We start from the raw sequence: 14422 nt of genomic DNA on the forward strand, positions 1-14422 counted from the left end.
GCAACTGGGGTGCAGGGAGATGAGCAGGCGATGGGGGTGCTTGGGGGAATGTGGTGACAGGGTCTGGGGTGGGATGGGGGTGTCCACAGAGATGCCTGGAGATGATGCTGCTGGGGCAGGTGAGTGGTGGCTGTTGTGCTTTAACCCCACATGGCAACTAAGCACCATGCAGCCACTGGCCTCTCCCCCAACCCTAGTGGGATGGGGAGGAGAATCAGAAGAAAAGGTTAAATGTGTGGGTGGAGGTATGGAAAGTTCAATAATGGAAATAAAATAAAATATGGTAATATTTAATAACTTTTTTGATTAAAAGGGAGACACTAAAAGGAGGGAGTCATAAACCCCAAGACATAAAAATGATGCCAAATACCCAGTTGCTCAGCAGCCACTGATCTGTGCCCAGCCTGTCTCCTAGCAGCAATTGGCTGCTGAGAAATCACTGTGCAATCAAGAATATGCTCACCCTGAATCTAAAATACAGCATTATACCAGACACTGGGAAGAAAATGAACTCTACTGCAGCTGAAACCAGGACAGTGGGGCAGGAGAGCTCTGGGGGAAGATGGTAAGAGGACACTGCTGTGCCCAGAGAGAATGTTCCTCATGGAAGAGAAAGGGGGTGGAAACCAGAGCTGCCCAAGGCTGTGGGGTCAGGTGTACAGAGGGTGGGTGTCAATGTGGGTTACCGGGGAGTGGGTGTAGGTGTTGGTAGTCAGAGCAGGGGTCCCCTCACACCTGGTGGCACAGCTCCCTTGTCCCCTGCAGTTCAGCTCTCAGTAGGAGTGTGACTGTCCCTGCCAGAGCACTCAGCTCCTCCAAGTTTCTTTCCAAGTTTCCAACATCAGCACCTTGGCCCCAGTCCCAGGCTGATACCAGGAGTCCCCTAGCACCTCTGCATCTCCAGCTCACAAGTGAGTGAATTGCACCCTGGCCTGGCTGGCACCAGTTTCTTCCCCCTGCTCATCTGGAAGCAGCACCAGCAGCTCTTGGCCCTTCCCACGCCAACCTTTCCCACAGCCCAAGGTCCCTCTCTCCATCTTACTCAAGGGAAGGGTATATCCCTTCAGGAGGCTCTTTCATTGGACATGGTCCCACACTGGAGGACAAATCCTTGCCCTGTGCCCCCCAGACATGTTCCCCACTGCCTCCCATGATGTGAACACAGGGCAGAGCCAACAGGTGTGTCCTGATCATATGCACGTCCCAGCTCCAGTTCCAATGCACCCAGGCCCAGGTACCTCATTCCAAAACTAATGCATGGACAGGCTTGTCTGCATCTCTGAGAGCTCTGTCCCTGCACTGATGGACTTGTGAGCCCTGGGGAGATGTCTTCTCCTCACTCCAAATGATGAGCAGTTTACTGAACCACACACAGTGGCTGGACAAGAATCCATGACAATGAAGGTTTGGGCCTGGTTATTAAATCCTGTTTGTGGGGGTGCTCTGGCTGCAAGCTCTGTAGCCTACAGTGCCTGTGGGTCTCATCACAGCAGCACCCCAAGTCAGGACCCAAACTCCAGGGCATGGGAAGAAGAGCAGATTTGGCTGGAAGGATGCATGGCTGTGAGCCTTTCCTCTGGGCCTTCACCCAAATCCCCACACTGGACTAGGCCTGGGCTGCTTGGCTGGGAGGGAGTCACAGGGCCCTGGGCAGTGGGAGCCTGGGTGTGTCCCACTCAGTGGGAAATGGAGCAGCACCTGCACATGAGTCACACTGGGCTACCTGCCTCACACAGGTGACAGTCCAGTCCCATCCCTCACTCCCCATGATGTCAGGGTGCCCCTTGCCTCAGCCCATGGCAGACAAACATCCTGCCCTGGCCATACAGCCCCGACTGACTGCTCTGCAGGACAGCATTGTCCAGCAGTGAGAGAGGTCCCAGCTGGGAGCAACCCCTCTGCAGCAGCAGAGCCCCAGCACTGATGTGACTCTGCCCACAGCTTGGAGCCTCCCTGGGGGACGGGACCTACTGGGAGGATGGCCAGGACAGGGGATGTCTGGGCGGTGGGGAGCCTGTGGTCAGCGGTAATAGCGGGGGTCAGCTCTCCAGCACTCTGAGAACTTCTGCAGGACTCGCTTCTTCAGGTGGATCCTCCTGGAAAGCTGAAGTGACTGGCTCATCTCATGGGCCTTCAGCTTGGCATAGTAGTCAGAAAATTTGTTGTAGAGGATGGAGATGGGCATTCCATTGAGGATGATGCCGAAGGAGATGCAGAAAAATGCCACCATCCTGCCGAGTATTGTGTCAGGCACAGTGTCTCCGTAGCCCACAGTGGAGAGGCTGACCTGTGCAGGGACAGAAAAGGATAAAATCCCATGGGAAGAAGCACAGCAGACCCCACCAGCTGGTGCAGGAACTCACTCCCTCCTGCCCCTCTGTGGAGCCGCCTGTTCCCTGTGACCAGCACCAGACTCTGACCCTGACGGCCGCCAGCTGAGCTGTCCCCTCTCCAGAACCTGCACGGCCAGGGCTCCACTGTCCAGGCTGCGCCCAGCAGGCCTGGAGAGACAAAGGAAAGGGCTGGCTGAACCCAAGAAGCACAGATCAGAGGCCAGACTCTGCTCCCTCACTGCTTTTGTGTGTGTCTCTTCAAAGGCAGCTGGATACCCCTGAGCTGAGCCTTCCCCAGCAGTCAGCATCTGCAGGGACTTCCTCTCCCCTCAGAGCTGTGGCTCCCGAGCTTCCTGGCTGTGAGCTGCCTGGCCCAGACAAACAAAGCTTCCTGGAGCCTCCCTCCAGGGGAAGCAGAGGCATTGCTGGGAATGAACCATGTTTAGTAAATGAGGAGCAGGGCTATGGTGAGATCTGAGGCCAGAGAGTTTTGGGCTTGGCATGGAGCTGTGCTCCCAGGGAAAGGCTCAGCCTAGGATGTTGAAATGCTTGAACCTGGTGATGTTGCTGAGTGACTTTTCCCTTCCTTGAGGAGGGATGAATTTGAAGCAGATAACCTTCAGTGGCGAAAGGGAGATTAGAAAAGCAGAAATGATCTGTGGGATCATTTAATCTGTAAATCAAAATGTCCTCATAACCTGTGGCTCTCGAGTGCTTTAGCTGCTCCCCATCTCGGAGATAATGCCAGGTTTATTACAGTGCTCAGCTCTGCAGAGCTGCCGGCTCCTGGCACAAGCAGGGCAGCGAACGGGCAGCACACCCCAGACTGTGCCCACTCTCATGACACGGGCTGAGGCACAGTGTGACTGTGGGTGCCACATGCAGCCTTAGTCACACTGTGGCTAGGGGTTCCCCATCTCAGACCCACAAGCTCTTGTGCCCCTCAAGCTCAGCAGGGCTGCAATGCTGCCCAGGCCTTAGGCTGCCCAGGGTGGCTGTCCCCATACCCACAGGCTGCATCCACTCAGCACTCGGGTCCCATGACAGATAAAGCTGTGTCACATCCCCCTTGTTCAACTCAGACCTGGAGGCTCCCAAGCCACCACCTCTGCCCCACCATCCCACCCCAGCACCAGCTTTTGAGCCTCTGAGCTCAGTTCAAACCTCTGACTTCTTTTCTTAGAGCACGCAGGGCACTCCCACCATTACTGAGCTGGTGGGAAGGCTGGGCCCTTTCTGCCTCCTGCCCAGTAGCAGTGGTGAATCCCCTGAGCACTGGGGCAGCCCCTACTCAAGGAGCCCCCCCACCCCCCTCTGCAAGATGCTGCTCACGCCTTACCGCTGCCCACCACCACGCGCAGGGGATACTGGTGAAGTCAGTGCCAGGGACATCATGTTCCACCGAGTGTATGAGAGCAGAGAAGGTGAAGACCCCCATGGCAATGAAGAGGAGAAGGCAGCAAACCTGCTGATAGCACTGGCGCATGGTGAAGCTGAAGGCCCGGAGGCCAGTGGAGTGACGTGCCAGCTTGAGGATGCGGAAGATCCTCATGAGCTTGACGAGCTTGAGGACTTTGCCCAGCTTGCTCACATTCTCCACCTTGTGCAGCTCCTCATGGTATTGCATGTCTCCATCATCCAGATTTTCAAAGAGGATCTGGATGTAGAAAGGCAGGATGGCCACCAGGTCTACAGCATTAAACGCCGCCCGCAGAAAATTCTTGAAGCTGGAGGAGGATATGAGCCGCATGAGGTATTCAGAGGTGAAGAAGATGGCACAGATCATCTCCATCTGCTCCATCCACATTTTCCCCGTCTTGTTTTTCATCTCCTCCACTGTGCTCAATGTCATGCCCACAATGGAGATAAGCACAAAGAAGCTCGACATGACAGCAATGATCTTGGCTGGGACAGAAGAGTACGGGTTCTCAATAAGGTTCCAGACCATCTTCCGAAACCGACCCAGAAACTTGCCATCAAACTGCGTCCCTGACTCCAGGGGCTCCAGTTCTGCCTCTAGCTGCTTCTCTATTTTCAGGTACTCACTGAGTTCATCTCGCTTTTCCTCTAACAGGATCCGGCAGCAGCGCTGGGAGTATTTCAAATGGATTCCCCAGTACTCAATTTCCTCCACAAAGTTACTGGGGCACATCTCATCCATCACCCACAGGACCCCACTGCGGTAGAAGTGGAAGATGTAGTGGAAAATTGAAGGATCTCTGTCAAAGAAGTACTCATTCTTCTGCACCAAGTAGTCATCACAGAGCTGCAGCTTCTTCATGGGGTCCGTATAGAGCGCCAGCTTCCCAAGCCGGGTGATGGGATACCGGGCCAGTACCTTGTAAGCTATCTGGAACAATTTGCCACCCACATTAATGTTGAGCAGATACTTGTTCCTTTGGATGGGAGTCTGGCTCTTCTGGTTACCATCTGCCACGTTCTGCATGGAGTTCCATTGCCTTATCAGGCTGTCCTGTGCAAATGGGATGTAGCATTCCTCTTCCTCCGGGGTCCGGCAGCGGCCCCGGTGATCCCCAATCTTCAGGCTGGCCGAGAGACTCGCGCGCCTGGTCCACTGCTGCCTCATGGTGCCCGGCCTTCCAAAGTGGTGACTCCTGTTATGGGCCACAGGACAGCAGCTCTGGCTTCAGGGGAATGCTCCCACTGGCCACATGCTGACTGGGACGAATGCTGCAAGCTTGGGGCAGCGGAGTGGCTGCCCGAGGGGCACAGCTGTGTCCCAGTGCCACGTGGCACCTGCCGGGGTCCCAAAGCCGATTGCTGATCAGATTGAGGTTTGCATCCCACCAGTCGGAGGCGGCCAAGTGCCCGCTCCTTAAGACACTAATGAGATTAAGGCACTAGTCCTTTATGTAAGGAACTATTTCTAGCTCTGCACTTCTCTTTTCCCTTATTCTGTTTTTATTAGCTGTTTGCATTTGCTGGAGGATGCTGTTTCCTGCAAGGACATCCATGACAGCAAACTGGAAAAAGTACAAACTTGCCTCAATTTACCCTCTGTTGATGGGACAGGAAGGTGCAGACATGCAGGATTTGTACTGGCTTTGTATCCCCGCACCAGATGCTGCTCTTGGCACCAGCCCTTCGTTAAAGGCTAATACAGCAGCCCTGGCTGTCAGCTGTCACAGCCAGGGAAGGGAGATGGTCATGACCTCTCAGCTCATCCCTCAAGTCCCACAGTGCAGATTTAGAGGGGATGAGGTGCAGGCACCACCTCCACCTCCACAGTGTCTGAGATGATCCTTTGAGGGACAAGCTGCCCCTGTGCCCCTGCTCTGTGCTGTCACATCAGCCTTCAGCCCCATGACGCAGCCAGGCAGGGACAGGAACAGGGAACAGGACACTGGAAATGCAAGTAGGCAGTAAAAGTTCCTCTGAAGTATTGGAATTGAAAAAGAGAAAAAAAATTATTTAGATTTGGAAGTAAAAAGGGAAGCACAATTAAACAGGATGATCTTTGACATCTTATCCTGGAACATGATCCTACTTCAACATCACATTGATCTTCATGAACTGGTCTAATTAAATACAGAGACATGGAGCACAAAGATGCTCCTGGCCTGAAAAGCAGCTCAGGCTCCACTACAATTGAAGTCTCTGAGCCTGGGGATTAGAACAACAAAAACAATTCCAGCACTGGACAGAGGAAGGGAAATTGCTATCAGAAACACAGCCCCGAGTTTTGGCACAAGATCCATAAAATGTGTTTCTTTCAATCCTGAAGCACTCAGCTCAGGGAGCAGAAAGCAAAACCTACAATGTCTTGTGAGTTTGCCTCAGGGCCTCACTCCCCACTGATTCCCCCCCACGGGGGAATCACTCTGCCTTGTAGCACAGAACAGCCGGGCTCAGCTTGGCAGGTGCAGCTCAGAGCATGATCTGGGACCAGCTGGTGACAGCTGACCTTGGCCACATAGCCCTGCCAGCACCAGCGCTTCAACTGGCCCCAGCTCAGCCCTGTCCTGCCAGCACTCCTGGAGCCCTTCCCACCCCGCAGTGCTCCCCACTTTGTGCTCTGCTCCGGCAAAGAAGGGACAAGTTCAGGCATTTTTTTCACCTTGCTTTTGGCTGAGTTCAGCAGTGGCAGCAGAGGTGCTACTGTGGCATCTGTTCCTCCTGTCCCCACCCTTTCTGTTTGCTTTGTTCCTGTATTTAATTTTCTCTGCTACACCTGGTGTGTGCTGGAGTCACATCTGTTCCAGGCAGGCACAGCAGCACTGGCTTCTCCACAGTGCCCCATGCCAGCCCACCCACCCCAAGCCCTCTTTCCCAGGATGTGACAATCCAAAGGTCATGCAGCCCCTGGCCTCCCAAACACAGAATCCATGCAAATGCACATATCCAGGAAAATAAGAACTCCAGGACTTGTTAATTTCACATTCTTTATTGTCCTGTGTCAGTCACCACAGCTATGGTCTGTCCCTATGGAAACAGAAGGTTGTGTGTGCTCTTGCAAATGACTCCTTGGTACTAAAAATAGCAGCCCTGGAATAACTCAGGACTCCATACCACATATAGAAGTTTCTCCCGTGGAGTACGGCAGCACTCACATGCTATCCAGGAGCAGAAGACTCCTACTCCAAGGCTGATGACTGGCGTCTGCTTGGCAAGCCAAGTTCCCACCTTCAAGGCACAAGAGGTCAGCAGCCAAGACAGCAGCTTGGCGCACTTAGTGATCATTTGTGCAAGGTGCACGTGGCCAAGGCTGGACCAGAGGCACTGGGCACTAATCTGCCCTTGCACAGTCAGTTCTGAGAGGCACACAGCACTCAGTCCTTGGGTCAGGTGCTGTCTGGGTGGCACGTGGAGCCCTAGCCAAAGACATAACTTATTTCCAGGGGACACCTGCACTAGACCAAGACACTCAGAGCCCTGTCCAGCTTGGTCCCAGGGATGAGGCAGTTGCAGCTGCTCTGGGCAACCTGAGCCAGGGCCTCACCATAAAACCCTCCTTCATGTCCTACCTAAGCCCACCCTCTGTCAGTTTGTACCTGGTGCCCCTTGCCCTTACAGGCCTTGGTGAAAAGCCCCTCTCCATTGTTCTTACAATCCCCCTTCAGACATGGACAAGACACAACAAGGCTTCCTGCAGCCATCTCTTCTCCAGGGTTTGCCCTAACAAAAGTGCAGGACCTTATCAAACTTCATGAGGTTCCTGTGGGCCTCAAGGTCCCTCCAGATGACATCCCCCTCCCCAGCTGCACTCCTCAGCCTGGTCTCATCCTCAGACTGGCTGAGGGTCCACCTGATCCCACTCTACACACTGATGAAAACATGGAATAGCGTTGGTCCCAGTATGGACCCCAAGGGACACCACTCATGTCAGAACAGTTTTAAGGAAGACGCCATTGAGAGTGTTAAGAGGAGCCCCATGCAGCATTCAGCACTGGGGTGGGCAGAGCAGGTCTGCCAAGCATGGAGATGTTGTGGAAGGGAGTGTGAGAGAAGCTGCCAGCCCAGGGCTGAGGAGCTCCTTGCCCTACGTGGGCTCAGGTGACAGCACAGCAAAGCCAGAGCAACTGTCACCCCCACAGTGGCACTGTCAGTAAAAGCCTCCCATGCATGGGACTGAGCAGCATCAAACAGTAGTGCAAACACGGAGTATTTGTCTGACCTGTGCAGCCAGCAAGTGCCTTTGGAAATAGGTGAGAAAGCTCCTGCTCCCTGACAAAATCCAGGGGGAAGAATGGGACACATGAAAAAAGGGTCTTGGCTGGAAGTGGAAGGAGACAGTTGAACAGCACCTGGCATTTCAAGAAGAAAAACATCTTCGAGTCCAAGGCCACAGTGGTGGTCACCAGCAGTAATGACTGTCATGCAGAACAATGAAGACATTTCTACCCTCGGGGAGGGCTGATGTACAGGGCCAGGGAAGGTCCTGTGCTATTTCTGGAGCCAAGGTAGTCCTACAATCTAAGACCCATTTACAAAGGGAGCATCCTCTTGGTATTCCAGTGTAACAACCCAGATTTGAGAGCTGATGTCCAATTCAGTCAGGCTCTGTGGTGAGCAGGAGACAGATCAGGCTAGTCTCACCTTATCACCTTGGGATAAGGATCCCTGTTACAAAGCCAGAAAAACACCTGGTTATTGACAGGCCCTTAGGAAGAAACCTAGTTTGACTTCAATTTATACAAAGTGGAGGAAAAAGTCCCACGCCAGAAGACCAGTATCTCAGCAGGACTGCTTGATGTCCTTGGCAGCAGGGAGGAAAGGGGAGAGTTCTGCTGCTGCAGGGCAGACCAAAACCCCATGCACCTGGTTGGCAAGCATCAGGGAAGCTGGGAAAACCTACCCCCAAAGGGGAAAGCTCTAGAAGCCAGAAACACAAGGCAAGAATGAATTTCTCCCTCAGGCGCTTGGAGCACATGGGATGCAAAACACTTACCCTTCAGGGCAAGGAGCCTTTCTGGCCCTTGCCAGGCATCAGCTGTTCCCTGGATGCTTTTTCAAGACCGGAGGTGTCAGATCTGCGTTTTGCTTTGGACAGACCCCACACAGCAACAGAACTTGCCACTACCAGGATAACCAGGAGCCCTAGAGAGGAGAGAACACAAGCAGAAACCTACTCACTGCCCTGGTCTTGGGACAGGGCACTGCTGCTCAATACCACGAGCCAACAAGCAGAGAGCAGCAGTGGCCCTAGAGGGCAAGGGACAGACAAAGAGAAGGTGAGTTAGTCCCAGATTGCATAGAATGGCCTTTCCAAGGACAAAACACCCAAGGCAGAGCAATAATTAAGCTGTGGTGTCAGGCCTCCCTTAGTCCTCCCAGTGCAGAAAAAGCAGCTCCTGACAGAGGTCTGGAATTGACCCCATCAGGGATACTCAATTTATAGCCCAAGGTAGGTAGGTTCAAGACCATGTGCAGCACTCTTGAGTCTCACATACCTGCAACAATGAAGATCCATGTGTAACCTTGACTCCCCAATGGCACAGAGACCTCAGGTGTAGCTGAAGGCTCTGTGAGGAAAGAGAAACAACTAAATGAGGCTTGCAATTTATGGTCAGCACTGAAAGCAGTCTTCAATCTACACCTGGCTGAGTTCCCAGCTCACCTCAAGAGCACCAAAAGGCCTTTTTCAATTTAAGCAAAACCTTATCTGCCGCTACTGGAGGAAAAGCGTTCTACTGGAAATGCATAACAGGGAAAGGTGGGAAATTTCCCAGCTGGAGCTGGAACTGCAGGATCCCAGCCTGTCCTCGTGGCACTGAAAAGCCACAGGTACAACCAAAATGCAGCTCTTCCCTTCACCTGCCAATTGAAGGGGTGCAGACATCAAACCCAAACCCAGTGTCGCACCTGCAGTAATCCCCCTCCTCTCCACACCCTCGGAAACGAGGGAAGCCAGAAGCGCCTTGCCAAGCACCCCAGCCAGCCAATGGGTCTGACAAAGGACGCTCCAGGGCTCTGGTACCGACAGTACTGGGTGCAGACCCAGCCGGACACAAGCCCAGACACTGTGTCTGCAGCTCCTGGCCAGCCCTGATGGCCCAGACTTCCTCCTCATCCTCTTCCCTTCAGCCTGCCCATTCCCCAGAGATCAGAGGAGCTCGGGAGGTGGACAGGTTCCAGAGTCTTTTCGAAGCAGCGGCTGGGAATTGCATGTTCTGGAAGAAGGAAGGATGTACTTCAAAGGCCCTTCCCGAGGGAGCCCTGAGGGGCGTCACTGCCGTTCCAGAGGAAGCTGAAGGTGCGCGTCCGCCACAGCGCTTCCTCCACCCGCAGTGACCCGCGGTGACCGCAGCTGACGGCGGGGAACAAAGGCTTCGGTCCGGCTTGCCGCCCCCCCGCACCCCGGGGCCCGTACCTGCGCTGCCGGTGGGCGGCACCGCCGAGCTCCTCGGCGGGGTCACCGCGAGGCCGCCGGGACTCGGCTCCGCCGCGGTCGCGGTCGCGGTCCCGCAGCTCCACTCGTCCTCGCCGTCCTCGCAGTCGGGGTGGCCGTCGCAGCGCCAGTCCTGGGGGAAGCAGAGGTCGCCGGGCGCGCACTGGAACTGGTCCGGTTGGCAGCGGGACGGGGCGGCTGCGGGACGGGAGCGTGAGGGGAGGCGGGGGCCCGGCGGGAGAGCCCCCCCGCGCCCCGCAGCGAGGGGACCCGCGCGCGGGGCGCACGAGGGCTCCAACCAATGGGAGCGAAGGGCGTGCGCGGGGAGCCAATGGGCACCGCCCGCCCGGCCGCGCCCCCAGCTCACCGTTGCCTGCAGGGAGCGGCAGCACCGGCAGCGCCAGCGGCAGCAGCAGCAGCACCGGGAGTCCTGGCGGCAGTCGCGGCCCGGCCATGCCGCGGGCCCGCACCGGAGAGACTCGCTAGGGTCGCCGCGCCGCTACGAACGCAGAGTGTGCAGGAAAAGCGCGTGCGCTCAACCCCGACTTCCACCAATGGGGTGGGCGCGGGGGCGGGGCGCGGACGCGCGCCCTTGAGAAAGCCCCGCCCACCTCCCGTGTCCTTCAGGGCGGGCCCCGGGGTCACGTGAGGGGGAGGGGCCGCCCGTGCCGAGCAGCGCTCCCGCGGCACCGGCACAGCCACAGCCGGAGCGGCCCGCACCGGCACCGGGGCACCGGCACCGGGACACCGGCACAGCTACAGCCGGACCGGCCCGCACCGGCACCGGGGCACCGGCACAGCCACAGCCGGAGCGGCCCGCACCGGCACCGGGGCACCGGCACCGGGGCACCGGCACCGGGGCACCGGCACCGACACAGCCGGAGCGGCCCGCACCGGCACCGGGGCACCGGCACAGCCGGACAGGCCCGCACCGGCACCGGGGCACCGGCACGGCCGGAGCGGCCCGCACCGGCACCGGGGCACCGGCACAGGCACAGCCGGAGCGGCCCGCACCGGGCCCGGGGCAGCCACAGCCGGGCCCTCCCGCGGCACCGGCACCGGGCCGCACCGTGCCCGCCTTGCAGCGGCAGGAACAGCCGGGCGGTCCCGCAGAGCCCCGCCTGCTGGCCCCGCGGAGGGCCGGGCAGCGCTCTGCCGGAGCCAGCAGGGTGCGGTCACGGCAGGACAGCGGCACTGCCGGGGCTGCGGAACTTTTCTCACAGACCTGGTGCCGGGGAGCCCTGTGAGCGAGGCTGTGCTTTACTCAGCTCTGCTCTTCACTGACTGACTACAGCTTACAAACGCCCCTGTCCTGTGCCACTATTCCAACCAACCAAATACACTGGTATTAAACAGCAGCAACCTGAATAAATCAAATAAAATACACAAATTGGGGGGGTAGTAATCACAGCTTTATATACATTTATTAGTCAGACATCGGCACCCTCCAGCAGCCTGGGGCCACATGCAGCACAGCCTCCCCACCAGAGCAGCTCTGGAACCACGTGTGCCCATCACAGCCTCAGCTCGCTCCCTGCTCACAAGTAGGGCTCGTCCCTGGAAATTTCCCACTTCCTAAGTGGTGGTCCTGGTGTCACTGGTTTCTTCCCTGTTGTTGTCACCGCAGTGCCTGAACTGGGGTAGAGAAAGGAAGAATGAGAAGAGGCTTTAGCAACACTCTGGAAATCACACTTGAATTTCATTGGAAGTCCCAGCTACAAAGTAGTGCTGGAGGTGTTTGTTAATCAGAGTCCCAGAATGGTTTGGACTGAGTGGGACTTTAAAGCCCACCTCGTTCTAGCCCCTGCCATGGCAGGGACACCTTCCACCATCCCAAGTGGCTCCAAGTTCCATTCAGCCTTGGGCACTGCCAGGGATCCAGGGGCAGCCACAGCTGCTCCGGGCACCCCAAGCCAGGGCCTGCCCACCCTGCCAGGGAACAATTCCTGCCCAATCTCCCATCCAGCCCTGCCCTCTGCCACTGGCAGCCATTCCCTGGCTCCTGTCCCTGCAGGCCTTGTCCCCAGTCCCTCTGCAGCTCTCCTGGAGCCCCTTCAGGCCCTGCCAGGGGCTCTGAGCTCTGCCTGGAGCCTTCTCTTGTCCAGGGGAGCAGCCCCAGCTCTGCCAGCCTGGCTCAGAGCAGAGGGGCTCCAGCCCTCAGAGGATCTCCGTGGCTTCCTTTGGACTCTACAACGGGTCCCTTCCTGGAGGCCCCAGAGCTGGACACAGATGATCCAGGTGGGGTATCGCCAAAGCAGAGTGAGTGAACTTCCTCCGCCTCACTTATTTGCAAGGAAATATAGACCCAAATAATCAGTTCCACATTCTTTTGCCAATCTGGATAACTTCCCACCGCCGCTGGGCACGTTCTGCGTTCGTGGTACACATCAGGAACGAGGCTGACCCCGCTGCACGGCGGCAGCGTCAGACCTACCTGCGGGCCTGTGCCCCCGCGGGCAGGGTTCTCTGCGCCGCCAACACCACCACGGGCGGCAGCGACTCCCGGCGCCCGTCGCGGCTGCAGTAATAGTTATCGGCGAGCTTGTGGCTGGGGCCCACCGGGAGCCGCGGCGGCGGCTGCGTCCTAGGCAGAGAACGACCCGAGCGTCAGCGGCGGGGCCGGGCTGGGCGCGGCTCAGCGCCCCGCCCGGCCCGGCCCGGCCCCGGCACCTCTTAGCGATCTCCTCGTAGCGCAGCTGCAGCTTCGCCTGGAGATCCCGCTGCAAGGCAAGGCCAGAGCAGCTCAGGCGGAGCTGCCGCCCTGCGCCGGAGGCTCCGCGGAGCCGGGGGCGCAGCGCAGCGTCCCGCGGGGCAGAGGAGCCCCGAGCCCGGGGCTGTTCTTACCCCCGCCAGGAAGTTGCGGAGCCGCTGGATCAGACGAGTTGCCGTCGCCATCTTGGCCGCGGTGAAGGGCAGGGGCGCGGGGGGCGCCGGGAGCGCGCGCGCGGAACGCTGGGTCTCGCGAGACTTGGAGCTATATAAGGCGACGCGGGGGTGGGCCGCCCCTTTCCGCGCCCCGGAGCCGCCATGGACACGAGCCGCGTGCAGCCCATCAAGCTGGCCAGGGTGGGTACGGGGGCCGGGGGCCGCGCTGGGCCCCGCCGGGCCGCGACACCGCGCTGACCCTCCGCTCTGTCCCCGCAGGTCACCAAGGTGCTGGGCCGGACCGGCTCCCAGGGGCAGTGCACTCAGGTGAGCGGGCGGGGCCGGGCGGGCGCGGTGCCGCGGGCCGGGCCCGGCTAGGCTGACGCGGGCCCGCCCCGCAGGTGCGTGTGGAGTTCATGGACGACACGAGCCGCTCCATCATCCGCAACGTGAAGGGGCCGGTGCGCGAGGGCGACGTTCTCACCCTGCTGGAGTCGGAGCGCGAGGCCCGGCGGCTGCGCTGAGCTGGACGCGGCCCCGCGGCTGCCGGATCGTCCGTCGGGGGATGGAGCCTGGCGCGGCTCGTTCGGCCGTGGGGCGCGGGTGGGGAGGAGCGTGGCGGCTGGGTCACTGCAATAAAGGGTTTTTCCAGTAGCCCCTTGCCCGGGTTTCACTCATCGAGCGCCACCCGACCCCTCTGGTTTGTCTCACACCTGAGCACCTGCCGCTTTGCTCAGGTTCAGTAGCAACACGCCCTGCTTGTTACTGGGGTTACACATGGTGTCTTCATTGTACTGTCGCTGTTACTGCATCTTTATTGACCTGTCACAACAAGAATAATTCTGTTTTGATTACAGTAGCCTTAATCCTGACTTTCCTAGTAAGCAATTTTCTGTATGTGATGGTGAAGTGGTATCGGAAACTTACCGGATCTCAGTGGAATTAAATCACAAGTTGAGTCAAGCTTGGTACCAGCTTTCAAAGCAACAGCCTGCTACTTCTGTCTCTTCTCAGTAAACGCTGCCATAAATACACCTACTTGCTGACTTCCCTGGCAGTCAGCCACAGAGAACAAGTGCTTGTCACTCCTGCTGACTACTCCATCTCACTTTCTTTGGATTTCCTTTCCACCACAAAATCAGTTAGCAAGATGTGTTGTTTTAAGGTATTACATAAATCATAAGTAGGGCTGAAAAGTTTAGAATGAGCCTTAAAACTGCTGGTTCAAGGGCAGGATTTTAAGGATTGGCATTTTTGATCTGCTTATAGAGTGGTCCAGGTTTGTGGTGTGTTTGGGCAGTCAGATCTGCAGCCTCTCCTGTGGTCTCTGGTGGGAGTGGTTTTTGTCTACAGAGTCCTGAGCTTGACTGAGGCA

At 57.5% G+C, this 14422-nt stretch overlaps 4 protein-coding genes across 4 annotated transcripts; 1 reads left to right on the forward strand and 3 right to left on the reverse strand.

Moving 5' to 3' along the window:
• Positions 1-37: 37 nt before the first annotated feature.
• Positions 38-4988, reverse strand: LOC135284788 (potassium voltage-gated channel subfamily V member 2-like). The gene is made up of 2 exons (XM_064396504.1): positions 3673-4988; positions 38-2287 (listed from the first exon to the last, which is right to left on the reverse strand). Exons 1-2 carry the CDS (start codon positions 4918-4920, stop codon positions 2021-2023), a joined length of 1515 nt encoding a protein of 504 aa, XP_064252574.1. The 5' UTR covers positions 4921-4988; the 3' UTR covers positions 38-2020.
• Positions 4989-6719: 1731 nt separating this feature from the next.
• CD320 (CD320 molecule) lies at positions 6720-10866 on the reverse strand. Its single transcript, XM_064396526.1, has 5 exons — positions 10550-10866; positions 10165-10380; positions 9245-9316; positions 8743-8891; positions 6720-8414 (listed from the first exon to the last, which is right to left on the reverse strand). Exons 1-4 carry the CDS (start codon positions 10635-10637, stop codon positions 8746-8748), a joined length of 522 nt encoding a protein of 173 aa, XP_064252596.1. The 5' UTR covers positions 10638-10866; the 3' UTR covers positions 6720-8414; positions 8743-8745.
• Positions 10867-11572: 706 nt separating this feature from the next.
• NDUFA7 (NADH:ubiquinone oxidoreductase subunit A7) lies at positions 11573-13131 on the reverse strand. The gene is made up of 4 exons (XM_064396528.1): positions 13027-13131; positions 12853-12902; positions 12617-12766; positions 11573-11817 (listed from the first exon to the last, which is right to left on the reverse strand). Exons 1-4 carry the CDS (start codon positions 13075-13077, stop codon positions 11721-11723), a joined length of 348 nt encoding a protein of 115 aa, XP_064252598.1. The 5' UTR covers positions 13078-13131; the 3' UTR covers positions 11573-11720.
• RPS28 (ribosomal protein S28) lies at positions 13102-13701 on the forward strand. The gene is made up of 3 exons (XM_064396531.1): positions 13102-13248; positions 13327-13374; positions 13449-13701. Exons 1-3 carry the CDS (start codon positions 13210-13212, stop codon positions 13569-13571), a joined length of 210 nt encoding a protein of 69 aa, XP_064252601.1. The 5' UTR covers positions 13102-13209; the 3' UTR covers positions 13572-13701.
• The last annotated feature ends 721 nt before the right edge of the window (positions 13702-14422 follow it).

The sequence above is a fragment of the Passer domesticus genome, chromosome 21, assembly GCF_036417665.1.
Source record: "Passer domesticus isolate bPasDom1 chromosome 21, bPasDom1.hap1, whole genome shotgun sequence".
NCBI lineage: Eukaryota > Metazoa > Chordata > Aves > Passeriformes > Passeridae > Passer > Passer domesticus.

Bases quoted from the DNA above. Each gene is read 5' to 3' on its own strand.
- CD320 (XM_064396526.1), bottom strand. From the start codon at position 10,637: ATGGCCGGGCCGCGACTGCCGCCAGGACTCCCGGTGCTGCTGCTGCTG. The intron at 9,317-10,164 runs GTACGGGCCCCG...CTTTCCTCACAG, and splicing joins GCCGCCCACCGGCAGCGCAG to AGCCTTCAGCTACACCTGAG. The intron at 8,892-9,244 runs GTATGTGAGACT...TCTCCTCTCTAG, and splicing joins ATGGATCTTCATTGTTGCAG to GGCTCCTGGTTATCCTGGTA.
- RPS28 (XM_064396531.1), top strand. From the start codon at position 13,210: ATGGACACGAGCCGCGTGCAGCCCATCAAGCTGGCCAGG. The intron at 13,249-13,326 runs GTGGGTACGGGG...CTGTCCCCGCAG, and splicing joins AGCCCATCAAGCTGGCCAGG to GTCACCAAGGTGCTGGGCCG. The intron at 13,375-13,448 runs GTGAGCGGGCGG...CCCGCCCCGCAG, and splicing joins CCCAGGGGCAGTGCACTCAG to GTGCGTGTGGAGTTCATGGA.
- NDUFA7 (XM_064396528.1), bottom strand. From the start codon at position 13,077: ATGGCGACGGCAACTCGTCTGATCCAGCGGCTCCGCAACTTCCTGGCG. The intron at 12,903-13,026 runs GTAAGAACAGCC...CTTGCCTTGCAG, and splicing joins TCCGCAACTTCCTGGCGGGG to CGGGATCTCCAGGCGAAGCT. The intron at 12,767-12,852 runs GTGCCGGGGCCG...TTCTCTGCCTAG, and splicing joins TACGAGGAGATCGCTAAGAG to GACGCAGCCGCCGCCGCGGC.
- LOC135284788 (XM_064396504.1), bottom strand. From the start codon at position 4,920: ATGAGGCAGCAGTGGACCAGGCGCGCGAGTCTCTCGGCCAGCCTGAAG. The intron at 2,288-3,672 runs GTAAGGCGTGAG...GTCCCTGCACAG, and splicing joins GCGCGTGGTGGTGGGCAGCG to GTCAGCCTCTCCACTGTGGG.